Here is a 26,504-nt window from a genome sequence, read left to right as displayed (position 1 = left end):
AGACCAGATGGTTGGTTGCTTTCATTGTGTTCCAATACGCTGCTCACCGTTTGATTTCCCAGTCCGGGTTGCTACCCCAAGCATGTTGTACTCTTGAAGTTAGCTCATTAAGCCAGTCAACAGAGGAAAGAGATCTGCGTCACAATCTGTAGTGTTAGTCTGAGACGGGAACTTCTAGTGTCCTGTTATATGACAATGGCATTGGTTAAATTGGTTAAGCTTATTATTTGCAGAACTTGAAGAAGGCATGAGAGAGAGGTGTGATGTTAGGGATAAACCCCTGCTGTGTGTTCATTTCAAAGCAATGGAAACTTGGTTTTAAATGCATGAGTCGCATAGGGTTTGATGATGTCACAATGGAAAGGTTGAAAGCTTATGCAGAGCATTCTGGGAAGGGAAGAATGGTCCCTCGGCAGGTGGAAGGGCTCCATCTTTGGAAGAACAGGAGGTGCCATATCAGGCCTGAACTTCATGGTCATCCAAAGAAGTTAGGGGGCTCTTGCTCTAATACTGTAGCCTCCCAACAGTTGTTTTACAGATCTGCCATCTATTGAGTATCTCAGTAGTCTCAAACATGGCTTTCAGGGTTTCTTCAGGGTCCTAGACAGACTTCTTTCTCAGCCCAGACACCTGACGTTACTCAACTGAAATTTCCATAGATCCAGCCTGCAGTTATCTGCATGCGTAACACTGGTGCCACCATTGAACCACAGCTTGTGTTCTTGTCTTCGAAAACAAATGATGGAATGTTAGTTTATTTTAAAACTGGATACGCGACAACAGTCCTAAGTGCCTTTATTCATTGTCCATTGTCCTCCAAGTAACTGCTTCTCCTAGCTTTATAGTAGTACAACAAACCTGAGAATAGATGCTGCTTTGCATTGCACTGTGAAGTAAATGGTTGATGGCTCTGACCTCTTACAGACTCGCAAAGGGGCCAGCGCTCAAATATATTGGATAAGGGGATTTTTTAAACCTAATCTTATTGCTGTAATATTCCGTAGTAAGTATAGAAAGTATCTTCTTAAATATTGTTTATTTTAAAATAGAAAGTGAGTCAGGAGAATAGGCAGGTGTTAAGGTAGTTGAGACTTTTGGAAAGGGGGTTAGAAGAAGCTTAGATTGGAGTGGATTTGACAGTGGGTGGGTTGAGACATAACGGAGAACAGGCAGCTTAGAAAAACCGCCAGTTCCTGGAGCAGACATGCAAGTCTGACTTCTGGTGTGCCGTCCAAACCCACCAATTTCAGCATCCTGTGTTCTGCTCTGCTTGCAGTCCGGAAGCTGATATCTGTAAACAAGATATGACAGCCGTCCTGACACTGGAAGTCAGCTTTGCATGTGCGCTCCAGGAATCAGCGGTTCAGCCGAGCTGCTTTTTCTCTGTGGTTTTTGAACACACCCAGTGCCATGGACAGTCTTAGCCCCCATACCTTACTGTAGCTAAACCTAAGCATGTATAACTGACTGAAATAAGAACATATTCTTAGAAGTAATAGCATACTTTTTCACATAATGCATAATTAGCCTATGGAATTCTCTGCCACAAGATGTGGTAACAGCCACCAACCTGGATGGTTTTAAGAAGGGCTTAGATAAATTCATGGAGGACAGGTCTAGCAGTGATTACTAGTCTGTGGACTATAGGCCACTGCCAGCCTCAGAGGCAAGATGCCTCTGAATACCAGTTACAGGGGAGTGGCAGTGGGAGAGAACCTGTGGGCCTCCCAGAGGCATCTGGTGGGCCACTGTGTGAAACAGGATGCTAGACTAGATAGGCCTTGGGCCTGATCCCGCAGGGCTGTTCTTACCTCTGTACCCCTTTCTTTGATTTCCCCTACCCTTCCTTTGATTGTGACAATATCCAAACTGTAAGCTCCTGGAAGCAGAGACCTGCCCTCTGATTTCTTGTAATAAATCAGTCATTTATATAGCACCCTGTATAAAGATGGTGCTATATAAATAAGTGTGGTGAGGGTAGACCAAAGTGTACTCTCTCGGGTGGGGAGGCTGTTCTCCTAAGTGACAGTATTAAAGTAAAATGTGCCATCAAGTCGATTTTGACTCCTGGCGCCCACAGTGCCCTCTGGTTTTCTTTTGGTAGAATACAGGAGGGGTTTACCATTGCCTTCTCCCGCGCAGTATGAGATGATGCCTTTCAGCATCTTCCTATATCACTGCTGCCCAATATAGTACCAGTGGGGATTCGAACCGGCAACCTTCTGCTTGTTAGTCAAGCATTTCTCCACTGCACCACTTAAGGTGAGAAGTGACAGCATTACTGATGACATTCTCTGCCTAACAGTAGGTTCTGTTATAGGGCCAGTATTTCGGCACTATGGAAATGGTGCATTTTGGAGATGAAGCAAATGGTGGGCAGCCTGTGGGGAAAGGGAAATGTCCCACCATGTTGCTGCTTGTTCTCCGCACCCACACATTCATTCATTCGGTGCGGCTAATCCTTTGGATTGCTGGCAGTGGCTTCACATTTAGAATCATGAGCAAAGGCTCCTTCCGGTCATTAGCCCCAGATCGATATAAACCTAGGCACTTCCAAGTCTATTTATTTATTTTATTGTACTTCGAATGTATTTATCTTTGTATGCATAAAACCTTGCCTCTGATGTGGGTTGTCACATTAGATAGTCAAGGATCACCTGCACATAGACATGCACTCGTCAGTAGGCCTGTGCTTCATCACAGCTGGAACTGGATAAGTTGTACCATCTCCTTGGTATTGGGAGCAGGCAACTGCTCCCAGTGCAGCCACCCCCGTGCACGACGACAGGGTTCCAGGGGCAGGGGGCTCCTTTACAGGAAGCTGAGCCCTGTACTGCCCCAGTGATAGCTGGGACGGCAAGAGGAATGCACAGGGAATACTGGGAGGAGTCGTCCTTTCAAGCATTTCCCCCATGGTAGCACCTCCTCCTGGTACCAAAGGGATGGTGCACCTTTTTTTGAGTTGTTCACACCAAAGCACATGCCTAAGGGTCAGCTTTCAGGCATGTACTGTAGCTTGCCAAACACACAGCTACCTGTGTGTCAAAGAAGCTGGTATGATACTTTGTGAGGTGGTCGTCCCTTTCCTTTCCTTTTAACGCTTCTTTTTGAAAAGCTAGGATAACCCAGGAGCCAGACATTTTGATCTAGGACTTTATGAAACTGTCCAAGATGCTACCAGATTAGAGCTTAAAATGAGAGACTGTTGCCTTCATGGTTCCCTCCCTTTTGGTTTGCAGAGCCTGCCCCTGCCTTCTCCTCCTGGCAGCGAGATGGTTTAGATTCTGATGAAGCCCACCTCTCCCCTCAGGCCGGCCGCCTGATTCGCCAGCTTTTGGATGAGGACAGTGACCCGATGCTGTCGCCTCGTTTCTATGCCTACGGGCAAAGTCAGCAGTACCTGGATGATACAGAAGTGCCTCCTTCCCCACCCAACTCACATTCGTTCATGAGGTAGGTCAGTGGTAGCTCCAAGGGGGATCGTGATTATTGCTGTGAGTCGCCCCAAGCAGCATTTTGCTGGAGGGGCAGCATATAAATTTTGTATATGGTCAAAACAGTTCTACAGCCTGTCACATCATCTCTTAATAACAACAATAATATTTATATAAACTTTATTTGTTAGCCGCCCCATAACAAATTGTCCTCTGGGTGGCTTACAACATGACTTTAAAACATGAGATAAAAACACACATTAAATCATAACAGACCCCAAAAAGGGAGAGAAAGAAAATATAATACAGAAACAGTTTAGAAAACTTTTTTTAAAAAAAAAATCAGCTATATTAAAAAAATATGTTACAAATTTAAAAGGCCTGTATGAACAAAAAGGTCTTTGCCTGGCATCTAAAAGAACAAAGTGATGAAGCCAGGCAAACCTTACTGGGGAGGCTAATTCATAAACGGGGTGCAACCACCAAAAAGGCCCTCTCCCTAGTAGCCACCTACCTCACCTCATTTGGCAGGGGCACCTGGAGAAGTGCCTCCAAAGAAGATCTTAAGGACCAGGTTGGGACATATGAGGCAAGGCGTTCTCTAAGGTAACCTGGTGCTAAGTCATTTAGGTTAATACCAGCACTTTGCAAACAAACCCTTCTTATGCAAACTGTTTTTTGTTCAGGTGCCATTTGCTTTTAATTCAGGATCTGCAAACCCCGTTTCTTGTTAGTCTGTGTATACCAAATTCATCAACTGTGCCGTCCCTCTCCTTATAGGCGAAGAAGTTCGTCTTTGGGGTCTTACGAAGATGACCGGGAAGATCTCACCCCAGCACAGCTGACCCGCAGGATTCAAGGACTAAAGAAAAAGATTAGGAGGTTTGAAGACAAATTTGAAGAGGAGAGGAAGTACAGGGTAAGCTGTTGGCAGGCTTTGTTCATCGATCAGGAGAGGTTGTCCATTCTTTCCCTGTTGCCAGAACGAGAACTGTTGCAAGGCTGGACACCCTTGGGGATTGTCTAACTCAGTGGCAAATTTGTGCAGTTGCTAGCACAGCAGAGGAAATGACAGGTTACCCTTTAGGACTCTCCTTTCTTAGGCCGTTCCTGCTTTCTTGGATGTAAATCTTCTTGAACTCAATGGGACTACCTTCTGAGTGTGAAAAACTGCATAGCTGCTGATCCTTTTGCACTGATTTTGTAACACTTCTAAATCAATCTAAAAGGACTAATTTTGTGCTCAACGGGGAAGCAGGGTTTAGATTGCATATTTATGCTCAGGTATTTGTTTTCCTCATTTGCTCAATGGGGGAAGAGCTCAATGGAAGAGCATCTGCTTGGCATGTAGGTTCAGTCCCCAGCATCTCCAGGTAAGGATGAAAAAAAATCCTGCCTGGAACCCCAGCGAGCCACTGCCAGTCAGAGCAGGCAATGCTGAACTAGATGGACCAAGGGTCTGATTCAGTAGGCAGCTTCCTATGTTCCTGAAAGACTGTCTGGCATAGCATCCCGTTTCCCACAGTAGCCAACCATATGCCTCTGGGAAGCCAACAAGCAGAGCATGAAGGCAACAGCCCCCTCCAATTGTTTCTCCCCAGCAACTAGTATTCAAAGGTACACAGCCTATGAGCATGGAAGATCCACGTATCTTTGATCATGCTAGACCCGCCCTTCCTCAATCTGGCTAATCTCTGCCGTTTTCCAAGCCACCTAAGCTAGTGGATACCACCACATCCCATGGCAGCAAATCCCATAAACTAATGATGTGTTATATGAAGAAGTATTAACACCAACGCAAGGAGAAAGGGCAGACAAATGTCCATTGCTTTCCTACATTTCTATTACCTCGTGCAAAGGAGAACCTCATGTAAAGGCAAGGTGTGTGAGTTGGCCCGTATGCAAGCTTCCCCCTGTGCACAAGATGCCGGAAGGAGGATGCAGATGTCCCTGGAGCAGTCTCGACCCTCTTCCCCATCACATGCAAAACAAAGATTCTTAGAGGTCGGGTGTTCTCTGGCAGTTATCCAACGTGAAGTGGAGTGAATGAACTTCATGAATGCAGCCCTTGGTTTCGATTTGTGCTTCTTCCAGTCACAAAAAAATGTTGCCATCTATTTATGTTCTTTCCCCTGCTCCTCTTACAGCCCTCACACAGTGACAAGGCTGCCAACCTAGAAGTGCTGAAGTGGACCAATGACCTTGCCAAGTTTCGGAAGCAGCTGAAAGGTAGGAGGCCATCCTAGAAAGAGTTCTCCCACAGACTTGGGGCCTGCCAAACTTGTGACTCGATAGTCTTCCTTTGGTGCATATTTCTGAACCTTGGTCCCCTTGCCCCCACTCCAGAGTCCAAACTGAAGTTGTCAGAGGAGGACCTGGCTCCTGTGATGCGTCAGCGTAGCAACACGCTCCCTAAGAGCTTTGGCTCTCAACTGGAGAAGGAGGAAGAGAAGAAACCAGACCTGTGCGATAAAGCAGCAAAGCCCGCCGTGGAGGCCACCTTGGGATCCGTCCAGAAGAAGCTGCAGGAGAAAAGGACAGAGGCAAACCGACCTGAAGACATTAAGGTACAGCTGAAAGGATGGATGGATTTTTAGTCCCCAAGAAGAATAATGGTAGCATCCAGACTAGTTGGTCATAACCGAGCACAATTGAAATCTATGAGATTAGTTAGTCATGACTGACTTGGGTTCCCATGCATTTAAGTGGGATTTTATCATGACTAACTTATGGCGCAGCAGGGAAGTAACTTGCCTAGGGAGCAAGAGGTTGCTGGTTCAAATCCCCGCTGGTATGTTTCCCAGACTATGGGAAACACCTATATCGAGCAGCAGCGATATAGGAAGGTGCTGAAAGGCATCATTTCATACTGCGCAGGAGATGGCAATGGAAAACCCCTCCTGTATTCTACCAAAGACAACCACAGGGCTCTGTGGGCGCCAGGAGTCAACACCGACTTGTCGGCACAAGTTTACCTTTAACTTAGTCTGAGAGCTAATGATAAATCGGGGAGGCAACCCTTGGCACTCCAGCTGTTGTTGAACTACAACTCCCATCATCCCCAGCCACCATTGATTGGTTAAGTCATTGGTTTAAGTCAGGTTTCCTATTTTGTAATCATGCATTTTTTTAAAAAAAGTGCATGCCTGTTGGGTGATGCGACAGTGGAAACAATTGTGTGGTTTTATATATAAAGCAGGGCTTCTCAGCCTTGGGCCCCCAAATATTGTTGGACTACAACTCCCATCATTGTAGCTGAGGATGATGGGAGTTGTAGGCCAACAACATCTGGGGGCGCACGGTTAAGAAACTCTTGATATAAAGTGTTTTACTGCCTAGGAGCATATCTGGGTAACATTGCAGCCCACATGCCTTTTGTACTTAAGAATTAAATCTGCTTATAGATAAGAGAGGTAGTTATGAACTTAGTGGATTTCTGTCAACTCCATACACATGCAAGATCTGTACACTGAGCAAGATTGCTCAGTTGAAGAATAAGGCTGCAATCCTGCGCACGTTTAAATAAGAGTAAGCCCCATTTAAATCAGTGGCACTTGCTTTTGAGTAAATGTAATAGGATTGGACTGTAAAGCTGTAATGCATACATACATAGACGTCATACTTATGAGAAGGTAATTTCCATAGAACTCAGTGGGACAATTCTGAGTAGAAGGGCTTTTAATTGAACTTTAAGTACCCAGAATCTTCGGAATCAATGGCTGATAGTTACTCAGCAGAACCATGCTTCTGCATGAGGTGGACACTACATTTCCACGCTGTGTGGTTGGTAAATAGTCATAAATTGAGAACTGCGGTATTGAAGAGGTTGATAAGGAAGTACAAGGTCACTCAGGAATATGGATAATGCACACATAATATCTTTTCTATATTCATAATAGACCAAGTTCTTATTTTCCCAATATCTCTACAAACATTTTGGGGTGTAAATCGTTCCCCAAGAATACTGCAGACGTGCTGTATCATTCTGGTTTGGGGGTAACAAGTATCCCAAGTTATTCATATACTTTAAAAACCTGGGGGTTACATTAAGCATGACACCAGCTGCAAACTAGTCAACATCTTATTTACTATTCAACTTTTTATGGGAAGGAGTAAAATAACAAAGAAGGCACTGGAGTACATATCACCTGGACATTAGAAAACATTGAAAAGATACTGTCAGCCTATCTGATCCAAGTATCTCTGGACATAGAGTGATTACATTATTACAGCAGCATTTGGGGGGGCTTTTTGACCCCTTGGCACAAAAAGTGCATAGTGCTTTCAGTTCCTATGCCATGCACTGAGAGTTGTTCACACCCTAATATTAGTATAAACTATAATTGTAAACAGTATTACAAGGGGGTTCTGGATTAAACACCACAGAACACTTAACCTCATTGAGGTGAAGTCTGACCTGGAACATGGAGTTGCAAAACACGAAAAACAAAGTTTTATTTGGGCGGGGGAGGAATGGGGTGACATTAGTAGGAATAGCAGCAGAACCAGTTATGCGACAAGTGACCCCTCTCCTGCCCTTCCTTGCTTGATTTTTACAGGATATGACTAGAGATCAGATAGCAGCAGAAAAGGTGGCACTTCAAAAAGCCCTCTTGTATTACGAGAGTATCCATGGTAGACCAGTAAGTATCACAATGTTCCTATCAAATGCTCTTGAAACTGGCTCATCACCCAGCCAATGGGGAAATTCCTGTAACTTTTCTTAGGAAGGTCCTCAAACCTCCTTTCAGAACAGAGTTTCTGGCTTCCTATGACGGGTCTTATGTTCCTGGCCTTGAATTGCATTCCATACTGGTTTGCCTCAAGTTCCTGGCCTCCTCCTATTTGCCTGTTTTTCAGTATTCATCAGAATCAGGCAGTAGATTAAAATTGGCATCCTTGAGTAGAAGGCGTTTAGTGGTTGTAAGTTATGCAGCCGCATTGTGTGCTCAGCAGCAAAGCCTGCTTCTCATGACCCCTCTATTTCCTCTAGTGTTGGATCCTTACAAAATCCTACAGACAATTTGGAACGCAAGGGAAATGGTTGGAAGAGAGCAATATTATTGGTTATTTTCCCCATTCATTCTTCTGGTGATGTTTTGTTCTCCCCTCTCTCATTTCTATTATGCCTGAAATATGTGCTATTCAGGTCATTGTTTAAACATTTTAGTTTCCCCCTTTTCCTCCCCTAGAAATACTTTTTCATAGCTCTGCCTAAAGACATGATTGTTACTGTCAGTACTTCCATTATGGATTTCAAGGAATGTTACAGTCTCAGCAAGAACAAAACCATTTCAGACAAGTAAATTATCTTGTCTGCCTCCTTTCAGAAGATGGGCACTACTCTAGGGATGTGCACGAAACAGGTTTTATGTTCTGTTTCGAGCTCGAAACAAAACGCAGACAGCCGAAACATTTCGTCAAAACAGTGGTCGAACCAGTTGTTTCGATGGAACAAACCTCAAAACGTTTCAAATGTTTCAGCCATAGGGAACAATGGGGAAACTCGAAACACCCCATTGTTCCCCATCGGTAGCTCCACGGGACACCGAAGTGGACGCCAAAGACCTTACTTCCTTTTCCAACCTGGTTTTGGTGGTCAAGATGAAACCAAACTTAGAATGGCAGAACTGGATTGTTATTATTATTATTATTTTACACAGTCAGACAGGTGTTATTGACTGGTTTGTTTTATCCAGACATCGAGTCCTTCCCAAGGACCTGGGATGCCAGAATTTTATTGTCAATGGTTATAGATATTGTCGCAGAATATAGGCTTTCCCAGTAAAGCTGCTTTTTGTAATTAGCTGATGGGGATTTCTGTGGCCCCTATGGTGTTGAGGTGCTCTTCAAGGTCTTTTGGGACTGCACCCAGGGCGCCAATTACCACTGGGATTATTTTGGTCTTTTTCTGCCACAGCCTTTCAATTTCAATTTGTAGATCTTTGTATTTGGTGATTTTTTCTATTTCTTTTTCTTCTATTCTGCTATCCCCTGGTATTGCTATGTTGATTATTTTGACTTGTTTTTCTTTCTTCTCGACTACAGTTATATCTGGTGTATTGTGTGGCAGATGCAGGGGCGTATCTAGGGTAGGGCAGGCAGGGCACGTGCCCCGGGCGCCACTTGAATGGGGGCGTCATTTTTTAAAATTAAAAAAATTTAAAAATAGCCACTGAAATGCCATGCCAGGCCTCATAGAGGCCATTTGAGCATGCACGGTGGCCATTTTGTTTTCAGCGGCCATTTTAAAAAAATGTATTTTTAAAAATGGCCACCGCACATGCTCAAATTGTCCCTGCAAGGCCCTAGAAGTCAGCGAGGGGAGGGGGAACCTTTGCAGACCCCCCACAGCCTTTAGGAAGTGCCCTGAAGGGGCTACAGGTAATTTTTTTTAAAAAAATAATATAATATAAGTCACTGTACACATATTCAGACTGGCACTATGTATAGGTGAATACTGAGCTGAAGCTTATGATCTAGAATTGTATTCATTTGCTCTTACTTTGCTTCTTGTGATAAGTGAGTTAAATGTGATGTCTTACTAAGATGACTATTAATGGTGAGTTTGTCTTTGAATCAGTGTGAAATCCTTAGTATTAAGGCCCACTGGGAGTTTCTTGCTCTCCTTTTCTCATTTTAACTGTCTTTCTGAAATACTAGAATATATTCCAAGCAGTGACACAGTTTACTCTGCATATCCTGTAATTATTTTCAGAGTATCTGGGAAAAGTCAAATTCTCCATTTTTTTAAAAAAAACGTATGTAATAGTGATGCTACAATGCATAGTAGAGAATTAGACAGGCACTTCTGTTTAGTTTTCCAAGTACACGTCTACATAGTATTTGGGTATTTCATGAGCCCCAGCATACTGAAATTTGTAGTTTTCCATCATTTTTTGGTCTGGCTACATCCACTGCTAAAAAGTTTTTTAAATATTAAAAGATTAACAAGCTTGACTTGTATTTTTCAGCTGATATTATGGTAAAGTTATCTGAAAGATGGGTGTCAGATGTTTGGACAGGGGGCGCAATTTCAGTGCTTGCCCTAGGCACTATTTTCCCTAGATACGCCTCTGGGCAGATGTTTGTCTGTTTGTAGTCGGAAGTCCCATAATATTTTTACATCTTCATTTTCTACCACTTTTTCAATTTGCTACAGCGTCCCCAACTGATGGCTGCCCTTCAGTTTGAAAATCTCTAGTGAAGGAGAGCCCGCTACTACACAGAAAAGACTGTTCCACTGTATTCTACCTGTGTTTTGGAGCTGTGTGAGCTCTCAGTTTTTGGTTGTGTGGAAGCAAGGAAGGAGGAAAACCTGGGTAGAAGCAATTGGGAGCTCACACAGCACCCAAACCTGGGTAGAACACAACTTTTGACTATGTCAATTACCTCTGTATGTTGTTCATATGCAAGTTTCCTGCCTTTTCTTGATCTTGGTTGGAATCTGCTACACAGGCTTCTTAACCTTGGGCGCCCAGATGTTGTTGGCCTACAACTCCCATCATCCTCAGCCACAAAGTCCATGTCTGGGGATGATGGGAGTTGTAGTCCAACAACATCTGGGGGACCAAGGTTATGAAACCCTGTGCTACAGCATTCTTAACAGATGGTTGTCTGGCAAGAGGATCTGTAGAGGACAGTGAAGTTGTTGAAGGTAGAGAGAGCGATTGCTGCTCATAAAATCCCTTGCCACTCACATGCAGCCAACACGTTCTTTCCTTCATCAGGTAACAAAACATGAACGCCAGATGATGAAGCCCCTGTATGACCGTTACCGCTTGGTCAAGCAGATCCTCTCAAGGGCCAACAGCATCCCCATTATCGTGAGTATGAACCTGTTCTGGGTGTTCAGTTTGGGTGGGTTTGTTCACGTTGCTGGCAGAGTGAGCAGGAGAATCCCATCTTTGTGCACTATAGCAGCCATGTTGGTTCAGCTGTGACTCAGTTTCCCCTGTACACCAGCTGGTCAAAGTTATGTTCACCATCTCAGACCAAAGGGATAGGAAGTGTGAAGAAGAGATAGTCTCTTGGTGTCATAGGGGACTTCCACATGGGGTTTCTCCAGCTCCCATTTTGGCCACACTAGGTCTGGGAGAAGTTCTCCAAAGGTCGGGTACAATGTGGCACTGGAGAATCTCATACTAAAATTGCACTTCGATTCACAACAAGGACATTGTCACTCCTGCTGGCCCTTTGCTATGGCTTTCATCCAACATGCTAAGAAAATGTGGAGCTGGAAGCCATGCTGGCTCATCTCAGGGTGCATACAGCACATGGGCACCAGATGTGCTGAACATCTCCAATCCCTTCCAAAAAATACCTCTCCATAAAGTCTATGGAATTTATTGTCTGGAAGGGGTCAGACGATGCAGATTACCCTGTTCTGTCCCTGCACTTGCTATCAGTGACACTCTAGGCCAAGAGTTTCGGCTGCTTACGATGGAGTCTGTGCCAGGAACATAAGTGTGTCTTGGCTCCCATAGCTTTGAGGACTGCACTAGAGCCAGCAATCCCTGGTCATGCCAAGCCGTTCACCTTTGAGTCTCCCTTTAGCTGAAGGGAAGGGACAGACAGATGAGCATCTTGTTTCTGACCCTTGGAGAACATATGGCAAACAGAATGTCTTCTTCAAACACAGCCATGCTAGCAGAGAGAGGATGAACGGCCATTTGAGCAGAATCTAAGAGATCCCGCCCTCACCAACTCTTAATGCATTTCTGCAGACCCTCACAAAGCCCATCTGCTAGGGCTCTTCACAATGGCTGATATCTGGACCAACGATTCCCTGGTACAGTGAATGCACAGCATGCGTGATGAGGGAGGGGTGAGTTTCGTTGATCTCTCTTTGAAGCCCACTGCGCCTCCCTACAACACGTTCCTGAGGGTCATGCAGCCCTGATGCATTCACTGCACCAGCACTTTGTTCTTCTGGATGTTAGTCAATTGTAACGCAGAATGTAGGATGCAGACTGACTTACAGGCTGAAATTCCACATTTTAAAAAATGTGATCAGAAATTACCAGTTAGGGGAGCTGGGCACATTCAGGGTTTATTTTGGTTTCAGAGGCTGACAAGATGCACAGTTCTAACATCGCCATTAGAATTTGGGGCACTGCTGCTGCAGATCCAGAAGCAGGGAGGGGTGCCCCACTGGAGAACCGGCAGTCGCACTACCAGCATTACTGCAGTGTTTCTCATCTGCAACCATGCAAATACATGCGATAGCACTGGTAGTGCTCTTGCTGATTCTCTACAGCAGCGCCACTGCTTCCAGTTTTGCTGCTGCAGCTTCATGCGTTCTAGCAAAGATGTGAGATCTGCGCATCAGAATTTGCAGCCATTTTTAATGAAAAAAGAGAGCACCAAACTGCATTTTGGATTATGGCTGTTCTTGAGCACTCTGTAGTTCATTCATTCCAGTGCTGCTTCCTAGGCCTTGACCGTTGTATCCCAGCCACTGTAAATGTGTGGTGTATTTTCAGCCCATTCCTCCCCGCTCCTCTCCATGAATAAGAGTTTATTTTTACTCCTTTGCTGCTACCTCACCATGCTTGTGTCTTGGCAGCTATGTCTGTTCTTTTAAAAAGGATTGTGGGGGGGGGGCTCTGTTCAGATGAATGGATGGGATGGGGCCTGGTTACTCAGGGTTCTTGCACATTCCCTGGCAAGCTCATCTTTCTTCCTTGCCTAGAACATGATCCCTCCAGAGGCTTCCTTGATCTGAGTTCCATTGAAATGAAAGGGTGCTACACAAATGGACACCTTGTTCCCATTCATTTCAGTGGGGATGTAAGCAAAACACATTTCTGGGTGGATTGTTTCCAGCAATCGTCCCACCACCCCCAGCCCATCCTGCAAACGAACAGATATTTCCAAGTGATAGGCTTTCTTTGTTTTTCAAAGATATATCCTACCTGATACAAGTATGTCCAGGGTGGCCAACAGTTAACACATCCCAGTTTACTACTATTAGGAACATAGGAAGCTGTCTTATACTGGGTAAGACCCTTGGTCCATCCAACTCAGAGCTGTCTACACTGACTGGCAGTGGCTCTCCAAGGTGTCAGGCAGGAATGTTCCCCAGCCCTACCTGGAGATGCTGCCAGAGATTGAACCTGGGGCCTTCTTCATTCAAAGCAGATGCTCTTCCACTGAGCAATGGCCTCATCCCTAAGGAGACACTCTTACAGCACTCACATATTGTCACCTCATCCAAATGCAAACCAAGATGGACTGTCCTTAGCAAAGGAGACAATTCATGCTTGAATTCATGCTAGCCACAAGGCTAGCTCCCTTCCTCCCAACAACTGCTGTTGCTGGCTGACATCCAGACTAACGAAGCACTTGCACGACAAAGTTGCACACCCATAAAAAAAATTGTGTGGCTGTGCAAAATCTGGAAATTGCCCTATTGTGCAAATGTTCCCTGAGATCTTGATGATGATGACTATGTCATCTATGTACATCTTGCTTTACTGGGAATGAGAAGAAAAGTCCCTGCCCCAAGGGGCCTACAATCTAGAAGCAAGTGCAAGCAGTAGCATCTTGAAGCAGATAAAACAACCCAAGATACCTCAGCAACACAAGATACTTTTGCAGATATTGCAAAGTATCTGCAGTAAAAACTGTACCATCAGCAGTTAAACCGCCTGGGAAATTAAAAGAGATCATTGCCTGGAGCAGAAAAGACAGAAGGGTAAGCTGCCGGGTGAGCCGCTTGTGGGAGAGTGTTGCGGAGACAGTGCCACAAGTAAAAATGCCCTCACCAAGCACCACTCTTCAGTTGGCAGGGGCATCTGGAAGAGGCCCTCTAAAGATGACATCAGTGTACGGGCAGATTAATATAGGAGTAGATTATCTATCAGATACCCTTCTCCTGACATGTGTCCCAGTCCTTAGTTATCCACATCTCAGCTGCATCCTTGTGGTCCAAAATCCGCATGTAGTTTTATTGAAACCCAGACTTGAGTGAGGAAGTGCCTACTCACCGGAGAACTCCACTTGCAGCTTCTGTGTGCAAAGCAGAATCTCTGGATTGAGGCTCGTGTGCTTTGGCCATAGGAGTAACATGGAGAAATCAGAGTGGGAGAAGCCACTGATAAACCATTGTTCCCCCTTGAAGACCTTTTATTTTTTCTTTTATTTTTTTATTTTTAAATGATGGCAATGCGGCTTTTTGTTTTAAATGCACACTTGGGTAGAACTTGATTTTTGATTTGGAAATGAGTGATGAAGAGATTTGAGAGGAGAGGGTGGAGAAAAGGGGCCATAATGTAACCTGCTTGTTAACGCCTGTCACAGGGTTCCCCCTCCAGCAAGCGGAGAAGCCCTTTGCTGCAACCAATTATCGAGGGCGAAACTGCTTCCTTCGTCAAGGAGATCAAGGTGAAGAAACTCCTGCTGCGAACTAATCTGCTCAGTCTGCCTCACTTCCCCCTCTCCCACAATGAAAGTGATTGGCTTGTGTTCTTAATTGCTGATTCTTTTGCAACGTTTCCAGGAAACAAAATGATTAGCTGCTTGAGCTTGGCTCTTTGTCCATATTCTGCCTGTCTGTTGCCACTGTGTCTGTCTCTACACTTTCTTGGTTATTTTTGGTTTTGTTTTCTTTCTGTCTCTCACACATACACCTTTTGATTTGCAAAATGCACTGTCTTAGTTGCACCTTATTGTCGCCTCCTTTCTAAGATACCCTTTTTGTGTGTGGTTATTATAATTCCTGCCTGTCTCTGTGCACTGGGTCAGATCTACACCTGCCATACAATGAGGCACTAGAGTGCTTAAGTGGACTGGACTGTACCATTTCCAACAGGGGAAGTGCAAGATCTCATTTTTGAAGGCTTCCCACATGTAAAAAAAAAAGCCTCCCTGCAAGTAAAAATAACTCCTTTCTGCTTTGGTTTTCTAACTGCAGAAAGCTTTTTATGGAGCAGATCATTTAAAACCGCAATTTGATGTCTGAAGTGGAACCGTTCATTCCGTCTCCGTTTCCACCTTGTTCTACAGCATGCATGGAAATGGTTTTGGTTGGACCTTTGCAAGCTCATATTCATACCACCCTTCATTCTTCCAGGAATGGTATCTCCCCGTGTGGTCCCATCTTTGTTATGCTCAGTACTAGTTTTATCCCTTGAGGAATCCCTCTTTAGAAGCCAAGGAGCAATTCATTGCCTTCTTTTTCTTTGGCAACATTTCTCACCCTGTGGCATGGTGTGATTTTATTTTTGCAGGGTGGGAAATCAATGTTCCCAGATTCATTTCTGGGGAGAATGCATGTTCCCATCTGCCAAATGAGAGTGATAATAACAAACTGTCTTATAGCATTGCTGGGAGGATTACTGAGTGAAGTGTTTTAAATGATGCTGTCTGTGTGCAATGCTGATCCATTGTAGTGGGGAATGGCAATATCTTCCAGATGTATGACTGTTCCACACCACAGTATGTGGCTGGCAACTTAAAATATGTATGCCTGAATTAGAAGCCGCTTGATTGGGTCACATCAGTTTTAGAAAGCTGCCATAAACTGAGTCCTCCCACGGCTCCATTGAGCTCAGAATGTTTGACACTGATTGGCAGCATCTTCTCCAAGGTTTCAGGCAGGAGTCTTTCCTAGCCCTACCTGGAGATGCTGCCAGGGATAGAACCTGGGGCCTTCTGCATGCAAAGCAGATAGTGAGGCCATTCACACAATCAAAAACGGTGTGCTACCTGGATATGGGTGCTGTGTGTGCTCCCAATTTTGCGTTGTGTGGAAGCAAGGTAAGAGGACAAACTGGGTAGAGGTGATTGTGTGGAAGCAAGGAAGGAGGAAAACCTGGGTAGCTTTTCCTCCTACCTTGCTTCCACACAATCACCCCTACCCAGGTTGTCCTCTCACCTTGCTTCCACACAACCGAAAATTAGGAGCACACACAGCTCCCAAACCCAGGTAGAACACAGTTTTTGATTGTGTGAATGGCCTCACTCTGTCACTGAGCTATGGCTATAGTCCTGCGTCAGGCTGGCCTGGGACGGCGGCAGGTCTGCAGAGCCTTGCTTCTCTGCCACACCGAGGCTCTTCACCGTTGGAGCCACATCTGCAGAGTGCTGTGAAATGGCAACAATATCATAATTTTGCGGATACTGTATTGGCACAAATCCTTAAGGCTTAGGGGGCTTAAGGAGTCCTGTTGGTTCATTTGGGAACCCAGCCGAGGCATCCGTCCCCATTGCTTCTTGAAGGACTATCAGCTCCTCATCTTTCAGTTCTCAGAAATGAATTCTTTGAAGATTAAATGTGGCTGTGGATGTTAGTGCCAGGTTCTAAGGGCCCAGAAACGACAGTGTATGGTGCTGTCTTAATCTGGTTACGGTTCTGTTTGCCTGCAAGGTACTAGTTGGCAGAAGTCCCTTGCATGAGAATAAAGCCTTGGCGGCATTTGCTGTGGGAGCGCAGCAGTTAGAAGAGAAGCAGAGCTCCCCCACCAGCCTCAGAATCAGCTCACAGCGGTCGCCTCCGTCGGCTTCATTTGTTCACAGTCAGGCAAAGTGAAGCCATAACTGTCTGAAGTCATACATGGGAAGTTCTGCTTCGACTCCCCCCCCCCCCCCCGCATGGGTTAAGCTCTTTGCAGGGGAGATCAAGCATGTGGTGGCCTCATACCAGCACGATGACAGGAGTGCATTCCGATTAGAGGGCAGCTCTTCCTCTGCCCGCGCAATGGCTCTTAGGCCTTTCCCCTTTCTCCAGCTTCCCTTGCTGTCTAGGCTATGCATGGGGGACTTGCGGAAGGCCACACTCAAGGGGCAGGGCTCGAAGCAACCTTGTGAGTTGTGCTAGCCCAGAGGTCCCCAACCCTGGTTCCCTGGATGCTGTTGGACAACAGCTCCCATCTTTCCCTTATTCCCATGGCAGCTGTCATCCATCAGTGTCTGGAAACCCGAGGCTGAGAGCCCATGGGCAAGAAGCACCTCTGTGGACTGCAGATTGAAGCTGAGCTGTACATTGCCCGGCCCTCTTCCAAAACACTGCCATGCGGGGACACTAGGAGATATTGAACTTGCATGCTTTTTTTTAAGGCTATATATTTTTACTACTGTTATTCTATGATAACAGTAGCATGACTTGTGCCTTGTGTCTCGTAGCTTTGGAAGGGCTTCTGGTTATATCAGGAATACTCTAAAACAAGAAACCAAGATTAACATGTTTTTATTTCCTTCCCCCCACTCCCCCCCCCCAGTGATCTTGCTGCACTGTATCTCATTAACCAAGAATAATTTGCAGAGACTGTTCTTTATTCACCAGGAGCTGTGCTTTCATTGCTGCAGCTTTGGTAATCTTGTTATGTGAGGTGCATTAAAGTGCCTTCCATAGGGTGGCTGTTAACACATGCCCACCAGTCTTAAGTGCCTCACAAGTATTTGTGTGCACCAGCTTGTCCCATAGTTCAGTCTGTATTTTTCCCCAAGGTCACAGGGAGTAACTGAAAGCAGCCTTTATGTGACAGCCATATTCTGTGGGCTGGTGTTAAACTGAAAGCACTTGATCTGTCTGCCTCTTTTTCTGCTTTGGGAGGTAAAGCATGCATTTGACAGAAAAATTTCTGTGTTGCCTTTTCAGGGCATCATGTTAATCAGTCGTGTCAAAATATCTCCACAGGAGGAAGAGGAAGGTTCTGAGGAAGATAACAACGTGAAACCAGATTTCACAGTCACCATAAAATCAGACTGCAACATGAGAAGTTTCTTGGAGCAGTTGGAAGATGACATGGATGGCTTTGTTTCTCCAATGGATGACAGGATTCCTTCAAGAAGCAGCCAAGACATGGGGTTATCCAACCTTCACGCCGCCTCTATGTAAGTCATATTTCTAGAACTCGGTGTGTTTTGCGTTAAATTTCACTTTAGCTAAAATTAAGTAGGGGAATGATATATATTATTATGATATAGTTGTGTGTGAAATGCTCACAACAAGAACCTAACTATGATCCATTTTTCTCAGCATCTCTCACATGAGGGTATCACTTAAGCTGGTGGTTGTTTGAATTTTTGTAATTGTTGCTTTTCATTTTAATTTTTTATGTCAAATTCTGTAGGCCAGAACTTGTAGAGCAGCTTCAAGAAGTCAGAGAAGAGAAAAAGAGGATCAGGAAAAAACTCAGAGATTTTGAGGATAATTTTTTCCAACAAAATGGAAGGTAACTTTCCTCCTTATTCACTTTTACCTTACCGAGTCTTTGTTTACTTTGTGCTCAAGCCATGGCTTAGTGTTACAAGAATGAATCTCAAGATGACATGCACCTCTCTCCCCTCTCATGTGAAAAAAGATGCTTTCGCTTTAGAACAAACCACAGTTCTGTGGTTACATGCAACCTCCGAGAACTGATGGTTTGTTTTAACAGTAATTAGTTAACAAATCTGAACAAGAAGTTTTATTTTAGTTTAACAAACTGCAGTTAGAGTACACCTCAATTTGGCAAGTTCATACATAAACCAGAACTTCAGTGAAAGCAGTAGTTTTAAATCTCTTCCTCACGCATGCAGGAGAGAAGGAGAGGAGGAAGCATGCAAAACTATGGCTGTGAGAAGCTCAGTTTCATAGCACTAAACCATGATTTAACATTGCATCTGAGCCAGGCCGCTGTATTTGTCCTCCTTTATATCCCTTTACAAGTGTCCTGCTTACAAAATATTGTACTTCCCATGTAGTATTAGCATTTTAAGAAATGAATGTTTCTTCATCTTTGACAATACAAGACCATCTACATCCTTATAACATGGGCCTTTATAGTCTTCAAGCATAGCTGCAAGCCTCAATTTTGCCAAACATATGTTGGGGGATCTAAACAGACACACATGGACCAATTCAGAAGTTGCTTTGTCCCTTGTATTCAGGCTGCTTCCTGACTTGGGCTGGAAACTTCCAGGCAACTGGGCATTAGGGAAAACTAAGTAATGGGAAATTCAGTGCCACACTGATCAAAAGCACATCTGAAGATGTGTGCTAATGTAATGTGGAAAGTGTAGTATATGGGTTTTCTTTCCGAGAGAAAGCTTTTTAGTTGCAGAATGGTTTCCAAAGCCACATTGGAATTTCTCAGCCACTTTGGAAAACAAATGGATATTGCCATTCTCATGTTACATACACTAAGCCCTGGATGTGATTCACTAGAGTGCATGGTGAGGTCTTGAAACTTCCTTCTTTAAATGGCAGCCCAGGTTCTTTGTTCTGTGAGGAACATCGACAGTGCACTGAAGGGTATGATATCTTGTCTACCTCTTTAGTACACCTTTATTTTTATCCTCTGTCAGGAAAACAAATTGCCATCTTTGCTAATAGGCTAGAGACAGGTAGATGTCCAAAAGCTTTGTGCCCCTCAATAGGAGGAGAACGATGTTGTAAAAGTTGCTCACATCACTTCTGGGTTTGTTTGTTTTTTCAGAAACGTCCAGAAAGAAGACCGTACTCCTATGGCTGAAGAATATAATGAATACAAGCAGGTTAAGGCCAAGCTGAGGCTACTGGAAGTCCTCATCAGCAAAAGAGATATTAGTTCCAAGATCATGTAATGAGGGCACCCTTGATCTTGCCACTTGAGTTAAGAAGTTGACCAAGATGAAGGATTGCTTGAAGAACTCAGCAAGAGCCTCATCCTAAGGGGCTTTTCAGCAGCTCTCCCAAGACTGTGGCTAGCAGGAGGTGAGGAAGGATGGGGGCATGATCCTGCATCTTTCTTTAGACTTGTGGACTGTTCTGTCTCCAAACTGGCCATCTAAGCCAGCATCAAGGGAGAGGATGATATACTAAGACTCGAAAAGGGTCCTTTGCTTTGCACAGCCCGTGACTTCTGAAATGGTTAGACTAACAAGAGTCTGATGTATACCTTCTTCTCTGGTGTGTCGACACAAGAGAGTTCTGAGTTGTCACAGATCGCCAAACAATTGTCTGTGATTGTCAGACCAATAAAGCGCTCAGGTCTGTTCTGACAGGGAGGGACTTGCTATTCTGAGATGATTCTGTGGTCTGAAAAATAAGAGAGAAAGAAATCCTTGTTCTCATTTTTGACTGCAGCTTCAGTAAGTTGGTATGCAGCCTTTTCTGTTTGCTTCAATTAAATGTTGAATTCTCACTCAGTGGGAAGCACGATCTGCTGCCTTAGCCTTTGCTATGGCTTTTTTTTTTTTAGAGCTATATCTTGGTTTTTGGTTTTTTGTAAGTCATTTCACAACTGCCTCTTCTTTTGAACACATATGGAAAGAGAAGCTGAGAAAATGGACCTTGGAGATTTAGTTATTGGGTGTCCTCAAAGCTGGGAGAGATCTTGATAACGGGGGACATTCTGATTGGATGAGACCTGTTCCGGGGAGAGGACACCATTTGAAAACCCCTGTTCTTGTCCACTCTGAATGTCCCCTGCTATCAATGTCTCTCCTAATCAATATTTGCCCAACTTGAGGACACCCAGTATAACTATCTAAATCAGAGCCCTCCAAAGTACAGGGTGGGAGGGTAGGGGCCTGTAATTCCTCAGAAACACTATTGGAGGAAACCTCTTATCAGGGGAATTCACAATGAGAAGATCAGTAATGGTGAAAGTTTCCCTGTCCTCCATTATCACTTTCCCCCTGCAGTTTTGGTGTGTGTCTCAGTTCATGTGCAGTCTCAGTTCATGTCAAGCAGTGGTGAGATCCGCCATGCTAGTCCCTTGGAGCACTTTCCAGAATCTTCTGCAACTTGCAACAGTTCATGGCAGGTGTACAGGCCCTGTAGCAGACCAGTCCATATGCAAAGAGTTCCCCATAGACAGACAGTTGGGCAACCAGTGGGCAGTGTTCAATGTAAATGGAACATAAATCAGATTGTGCTGCATCCTAATAACATTAGTTGCTCTTTGAAATGCGACGGATCTACCAGATCCAGTGATGAAGCCGCACCATTTTAACGTTTAGCCACAACTGTTGACGTGGCAATCTCTGTTGCTGTACTTTTGAATAGCTTATGTAAAATTGTAGGTACAATGATGCACTTTAGAGAGAGACTTTATATTTTTTAAAAAAATTAAAACTAATTAAGAACATAACCAAAATTATACTTTTAAAAACGAAAAAAAAATTGTCTACCTGATTTTTTTGTTCCACTGTTCTCTTAGGAAGGAAAAATACATCTGCCACAGAGCTTTAAGTTTTGTGTTAAGAAGCAAGCAGCTAATAGGAAAGTCTGTCATAATAATCAGAAACCTTAGAGCTGGTGTTGGAAAGAAGCTTTAAATGTGTGTTTGATATGATGAATAATGTCTGCTCAAAGTTTATGGAGCTGCCTTTGCTACCTGTGCAAATCTATTGCATTAAAAACTCGATATGGAAGTACTGGTAATGCCTCTCCAAACTGAATCTCAGTTGCTAAAGCTTTTATGATCAAGTGATGCAAAAAAAAAATAAAAAAATACCGAGGGGAAAAAAGGCCTGATTCCAAAGAACCATAGCTGACAGCCAGACTAAATTACCCCCCAAGTAGTCCTACTGAAATAAGGTAATCCTTTAGAGTGACTTTAAAGTAAATGTCAGACTCCCAGGGGACAAGGTGGGCTCCTAGCCGTTCTTGAACTCCAGAATGACTAGAGCACCCCAAAAAAGGTCAGCCCCGGGAACGGCCAGAGGAGGAGGTTAGTTTGTCACCCGAGTCCTCCTCCTGGCTTGCTGCATTCAGCCAGTTCCCTCTCCTGGAGAACTCCCAGCTCCCATACTCAGAAGCAGCCCCTCCTCCTCCTCAGCTGCCTTGTCTTTAAATGCCCCAGTGCAGAGCGGACAGGGCTTCAAGCCTACATCCAGCCCCGCCCCCTTCCTGACCTGGCTTCCCGTTTCCTGCCGCACTCAACCTAGCTGTCTTCCTGGAGCTGTTTCCTGCAGCGCTCCCTGCCTTGCCCACCCCACTGGGATACGACCAGCCTGGGCCTTTCTCATCCCTACTGCCCCTCAAAGGGAACGAAAGCCCCGCAGGAAGGATGCCATGCCCTTCTCTAGACTCCACAGGGCCACCCAAGCAACCAGATAACATGGCATCCCAACAGTAACTTCAAAGTAGTTATTTAGAGTAACTCCTTTAGAGTAGTTCCTGAGTTGTACAGCTGAGTGACTTACTCTGGATGTCAGCCCATGAAACCAGTTCTGTGAGCTCAAAGGATGTTAGCCTCCTTTTTCCTGAGCCCTTTCTACCACATGGCAATCTGCTTTTGAAACTGAGTGGAGTTTCAAAAGCAGTGTGTGATACAGCTTTTGTGGGGGTCAGAACCTCCAGAAATACAGCCAAAACCATTGTTCTTGGCCAGATAAAGCCATTTTTATTAAAGTAGTTCTTTGGATCTTGGTCCAATTTTTTTAACATGGCTTTTCTTACGAAAATAACTGCTTGCAGAATTTTAAATTTTCATGTTAAGTAGAGATGATGTAGGTATATCTACTTCAAAGTCTGGATTAAGGTCTTCATGTGAAAAATGTCTGCAAGGTTGATGTGTGTGTGTGTGTGTGTGTGTGTGTGTGTGTGTGTGTGTCTTAATTCCCCACCTGAGTGCATGTTTATATATATTTCAAAATGTGCATATAAATAAATGAGGTTGACACTTATTTTAAAGCAAAATGATAATGAGAAACAAATGAACCACTTATACAAATGATTCCTAGAATTACAAATAAGGACAAACTTGCAATTTGTTCACAGGGTTTGCTCGAGTGAACCATCAAATCATTAATTTTTACATTAAAATAAATGTGGAGCAATTAACACATCATCTCCTCTTAATCATTTTTGTTAGGCTTCCAGGTTTAATTTGTATATAAGTGTATGTGCAGATGATAAAAGCCTGAGTTGCTTTTTAATATATCAAAACTGAAGCACTCCTGGGCTCAAGCTGCGAAATGTGTGGGCTACCAGCATCGTTGCCAGCTTCCTTATGGGATGAATTGCACAAATGGTGATTGGGTACCAAAACAGAAGCCAGCTTATTATCTAAGGGACATATTGTGATGGCAGTTAATTGTTGCGGGGTGGGGTGGAGGGAGATCTAATTGCAGGTTCCTTAAGCTCACACAGTCTCATCCTCAATCTTCTTACTGTTGGGAGAAAATAACGATCAATTGGGAAATGTCATGCTTATTTGGGAAGGTGATCTTTCATCTAGATGCTGGAAGATTAAACCTTTTAAAAGAGAGTTTATGTTCTGAGAGTCTCAGGGGAGATCCAGCCCTTAAATAACCATGCAGTATAGAGCTTGGGGCTCACCTCTCCTGTGGCAAGAGAAGCAAGTAGGAGGGGGTATGGCCATCTCCTTGGGGACAGTCATAATGTGCCCATTGAGCCTGTGCTAAGATAGTAAAGTCCTGCCGGAAGTCAGATAACTTTCTATGCAGCTTGAATAACACTTTTGTTTCTGCAAACGCTCCCAGTGCAGCAGTGTGTGGATTTTGAAACTTTGAGCATGCCGAGTTGCCTTTTTCTCTTGCGTTCCACAGTGCTGGAATTACTGATAAATGGAAAGAGCCTGTGTTTGTAGCTGCAGTGGTGGGAGGTGACGGGTCTGCATTCCGGGATGGCTCAAATATGTTGGTAGCAAGTGATAGGGGGGAGATTGCCATGGTTTTGATTTCTGCATAAAAATTAATTTAAGGTGTCCAAGTAGCTACTTCCTTTGTTGCCACTTAATTGTCTCTGTAGTCAGCAGCCTTTAGAGCTGGCAGGCAGACAGGTGCTCCCGTCCTCCACACGCATCATATCTCCCTGCATTCTTCCAGTGGTGTGAGCTTTCAAATAAGCAGTTTCCCACATGTAGGAGGCGAGAGCCTCCCCAAACTACAAGTTCCAGAATTCTCCGGGGCAGCTGAAATTGGTATAAAACTTATGCCGTTTTTAAGCGTAGTGCTGCCCTTTTTCTCCATTCTCATGAATAGTGCACACTGTCCATTCTTAGAGTTATGGCATATCTCCCCCTTCCACTTACTATTTAATTCTGTGAAAACAATTCCACCATGTCTTCATAGTGAAGTTTCTATGGAACCAAGGCCATGCCCCTCAGAATTCTGCATTTTTTGTTTGTTTCCATTACTCTACTAATGAAGACATAGACCGGGATACTCTAGCATTTAACGCCATCCATATTTTATAATGATGAGTGTCTGTGCTTTGGACAATTCTTCCTCAAGTAGCCTTGCTGTTGTAAGTACTCTGAAATATCTTGGGTTTTCTGATGGCAAAAAAACACTCCTGGGAGATTTGTAAAACATCCTTAGATCTCCATAGAAGGAGTCTGTCTATCCAAACTTATTTCCAGTGGCCCACGAGATGTCAAATTGTATTCCATTTCTGTAACAGCTCTGTAGGTTTGCTGGGGAAGCAAAGCATGCTTGAAAGCATATGTTCAAAGTGATCTCTGTGCCTGTTTGATCTTCTCTAAGGACATCTGCATGCATCGACAATCCATCTCTATTTTGTATGTCTGTATATAGTGAGGAGTCTATAATTATATGATGTCAAACACAACTGGGGAAAATTCTACTCATAATCACCATTGAACTGGAAGGATAGTAGTATCCTGGTCATTTTCAGTGGGTCATATACAAGAGAAGTTCCCCATAGATTTTAACTTTTTGTGTTGATGTATATACAGCTTGGTTACCATTGGAAAGCTGAAGCCAATAACCACCACTCATACCAATGACTATACAATTCCTTTGTCAGACTTCTTTACTCTACTTGCGAACAAATACACGATCTTTTATTATTGACGATCTGTTTCATGCACCAGTTAAAATCTTATGGGCTCGGTTCTATGTTTACATCACTTAATGTTGGCAAAATTCATTTGAAGCATTGCGTCGTTTAAAACATGTAAACTGATTTGACAGATGTGTTGTGTACATTTTCGTACATGATCGTATTTTGTATAAAACAAAGAAAATAAAACCTATTTTTGACTGCAAGAGTCTCCATCAATCATTGATAGCAAGACAACAGTGATGTCGGTATTTCTCTAAGATCCAATAGTTTCTGATGACTCTGATCCCATTAGTCAATGACTCAGCCCCATTTAAACCAAATGGAACTTAAGCTAGGAACAAGTCACTACCAACATTAGCTACATCAGAGCCAATGGGATGGTGGAATTCAATAATAAATTGTGCTATTGATATAAAGAGTACAGCGTAATTCTTAAACACAGTTAAGATAGCTCTAGATCAGAATATAATTATTTTTTTCCTGAGTTTGAACATGATGGGCCACAACATAAAAATTGCCTTACTCACAAGAGTGTCCACATAGTACAACATTGGTTTTCCAAAAATGGGGGAAATCTGGGAAGCTGCCTTACACTGAGTCAGACCATTGGTCCATCTAGCTCAGCACTGTCTACTCTGATTGGCAGCAGTTCATTCAGGTTTCAGGCAGGAGATCTGTACCTGTGAACACTGTACATTCATTGTATGAGTGATGAGCATAATGTCTGAATAGGGCTAGGGAGATGAGGTGTATATACATCAGATGACTGTTCTATTTAAAGACTTCCAGCAAAAGAGAGCTCACGCCAATGGGGGTGTATACTGAACCAGTTTGGCACATTTGGTTTGACTCAACCGAAACGGGCTGGGTAAGTTCGGATCCAGTTCTATGTTTGGGCAAACCGGGTCCAGTCTGACCACCGAATTGGGCCGAACCAGTTTGAGGGAAATAAACTTGTAAAGGGGAATCCAGCGAGGATTTACAAGTAAAGGGGAATACCCAAGGCAGCCATGGTAAGAGGGGAACTGGCGACGCGCTACCACTTGCCCTCCTGGCACGGCAAGTGTGCACCACCCCTTCTTTACTGAGCCACTGCTGAGCCAGCAGCTCAGTAAAAGATGGAGAAGCATGCTTGCTACTTTTGTTGATTGCTGTGCCAAGACGGAGAGCGGTAGTGAGCAACTTTCCCCCCCTCTTGCCGCCGCCTTGGGAATGCCCCTTACCATCCCGAACCAGTTTGCCAAACAAGTTCACCCCCAGTTCAGTCCACAATCAAACCTTCAAGCCGTTTCCAGTTTGTGGATTACCAATTCAGAATTAAC

The 26,504-nt window shown here is 44.1% G+C and overlaps 1 protein-coding gene across 11 annotated transcripts in view; it reads left to right on the top strand.

The window, feature by feature from the left end:
* The window catches only part of FAM13A (family with sequence similarity 13 member A), a 223,556-nt gene extending 198,171 nt beyond the window's left edge, over nucleotides 1-25,385 (top strand). For 9 of the 11 annotated variants that reach the window (XM_053256680.1, XM_053256681.1, XM_053256678.1 and 6 more), the window contains 10 exons: nucleotides 3,240-3,453; nucleotides 4,215-4,353; nucleotides 5,582-5,663; nucleotides 5,781-6,001; nucleotides 7,994-8,077; nucleotides 11,165-11,260; nucleotides 14,739-14,822; nucleotides 18,076-18,272; nucleotides 18,512-18,613; nucleotides 19,859-25,385. In XM_053256680.1, the coding sequence (XP_053112655.1) occupies nucleotides 3,240-3,453; nucleotides 4,215-4,353; nucleotides 5,582-5,663; nucleotides 5,781-6,001; nucleotides 7,994-8,077; nucleotides 11,165-11,260; nucleotides 14,739-14,822; nucleotides 18,076-18,272; nucleotides 18,512-18,613; nucleotides 19,859-19,985 (1,346 nt within the window). In that variant the 3' untranslated portion in view covers nucleotides 19,986-25,385. The remainder of the gene's footprint in view (nucleotides 1-3,239; nucleotides 3,454-4,214; nucleotides 4,354-5,581; nucleotides 5,664-5,780; nucleotides 6,002-7,993; nucleotides 8,078-11,164; nucleotides 11,261-14,738; nucleotides 14,823-18,075; nucleotides 18,273-18,511; nucleotides 18,614-19,858) is intronic. The other 2 variants (XM_053256679.1, XM_053256682.1) reach the window with 1 other exon arrangement.
* The last annotated feature ends 1,119 nt before the right edge of the window (nucleotides 25,386-26,504 follow it).

Source organism: Hemicordylus capensis, chromosome 5, assembly GCF_027244095.1.
Source record: "Hemicordylus capensis ecotype Gifberg chromosome 5, rHemCap1.1.pri, whole genome shotgun sequence".
Lineage (NCBI taxonomy): Eukaryota > Metazoa > Chordata > Lepidosauria > Squamata > Cordylidae > Hemicordylus > Hemicordylus capensis.
Note: the sequence above shows the minus strand (reverse complement) of the source record. Positions and strands in the feature narration are given on the sequence as shown.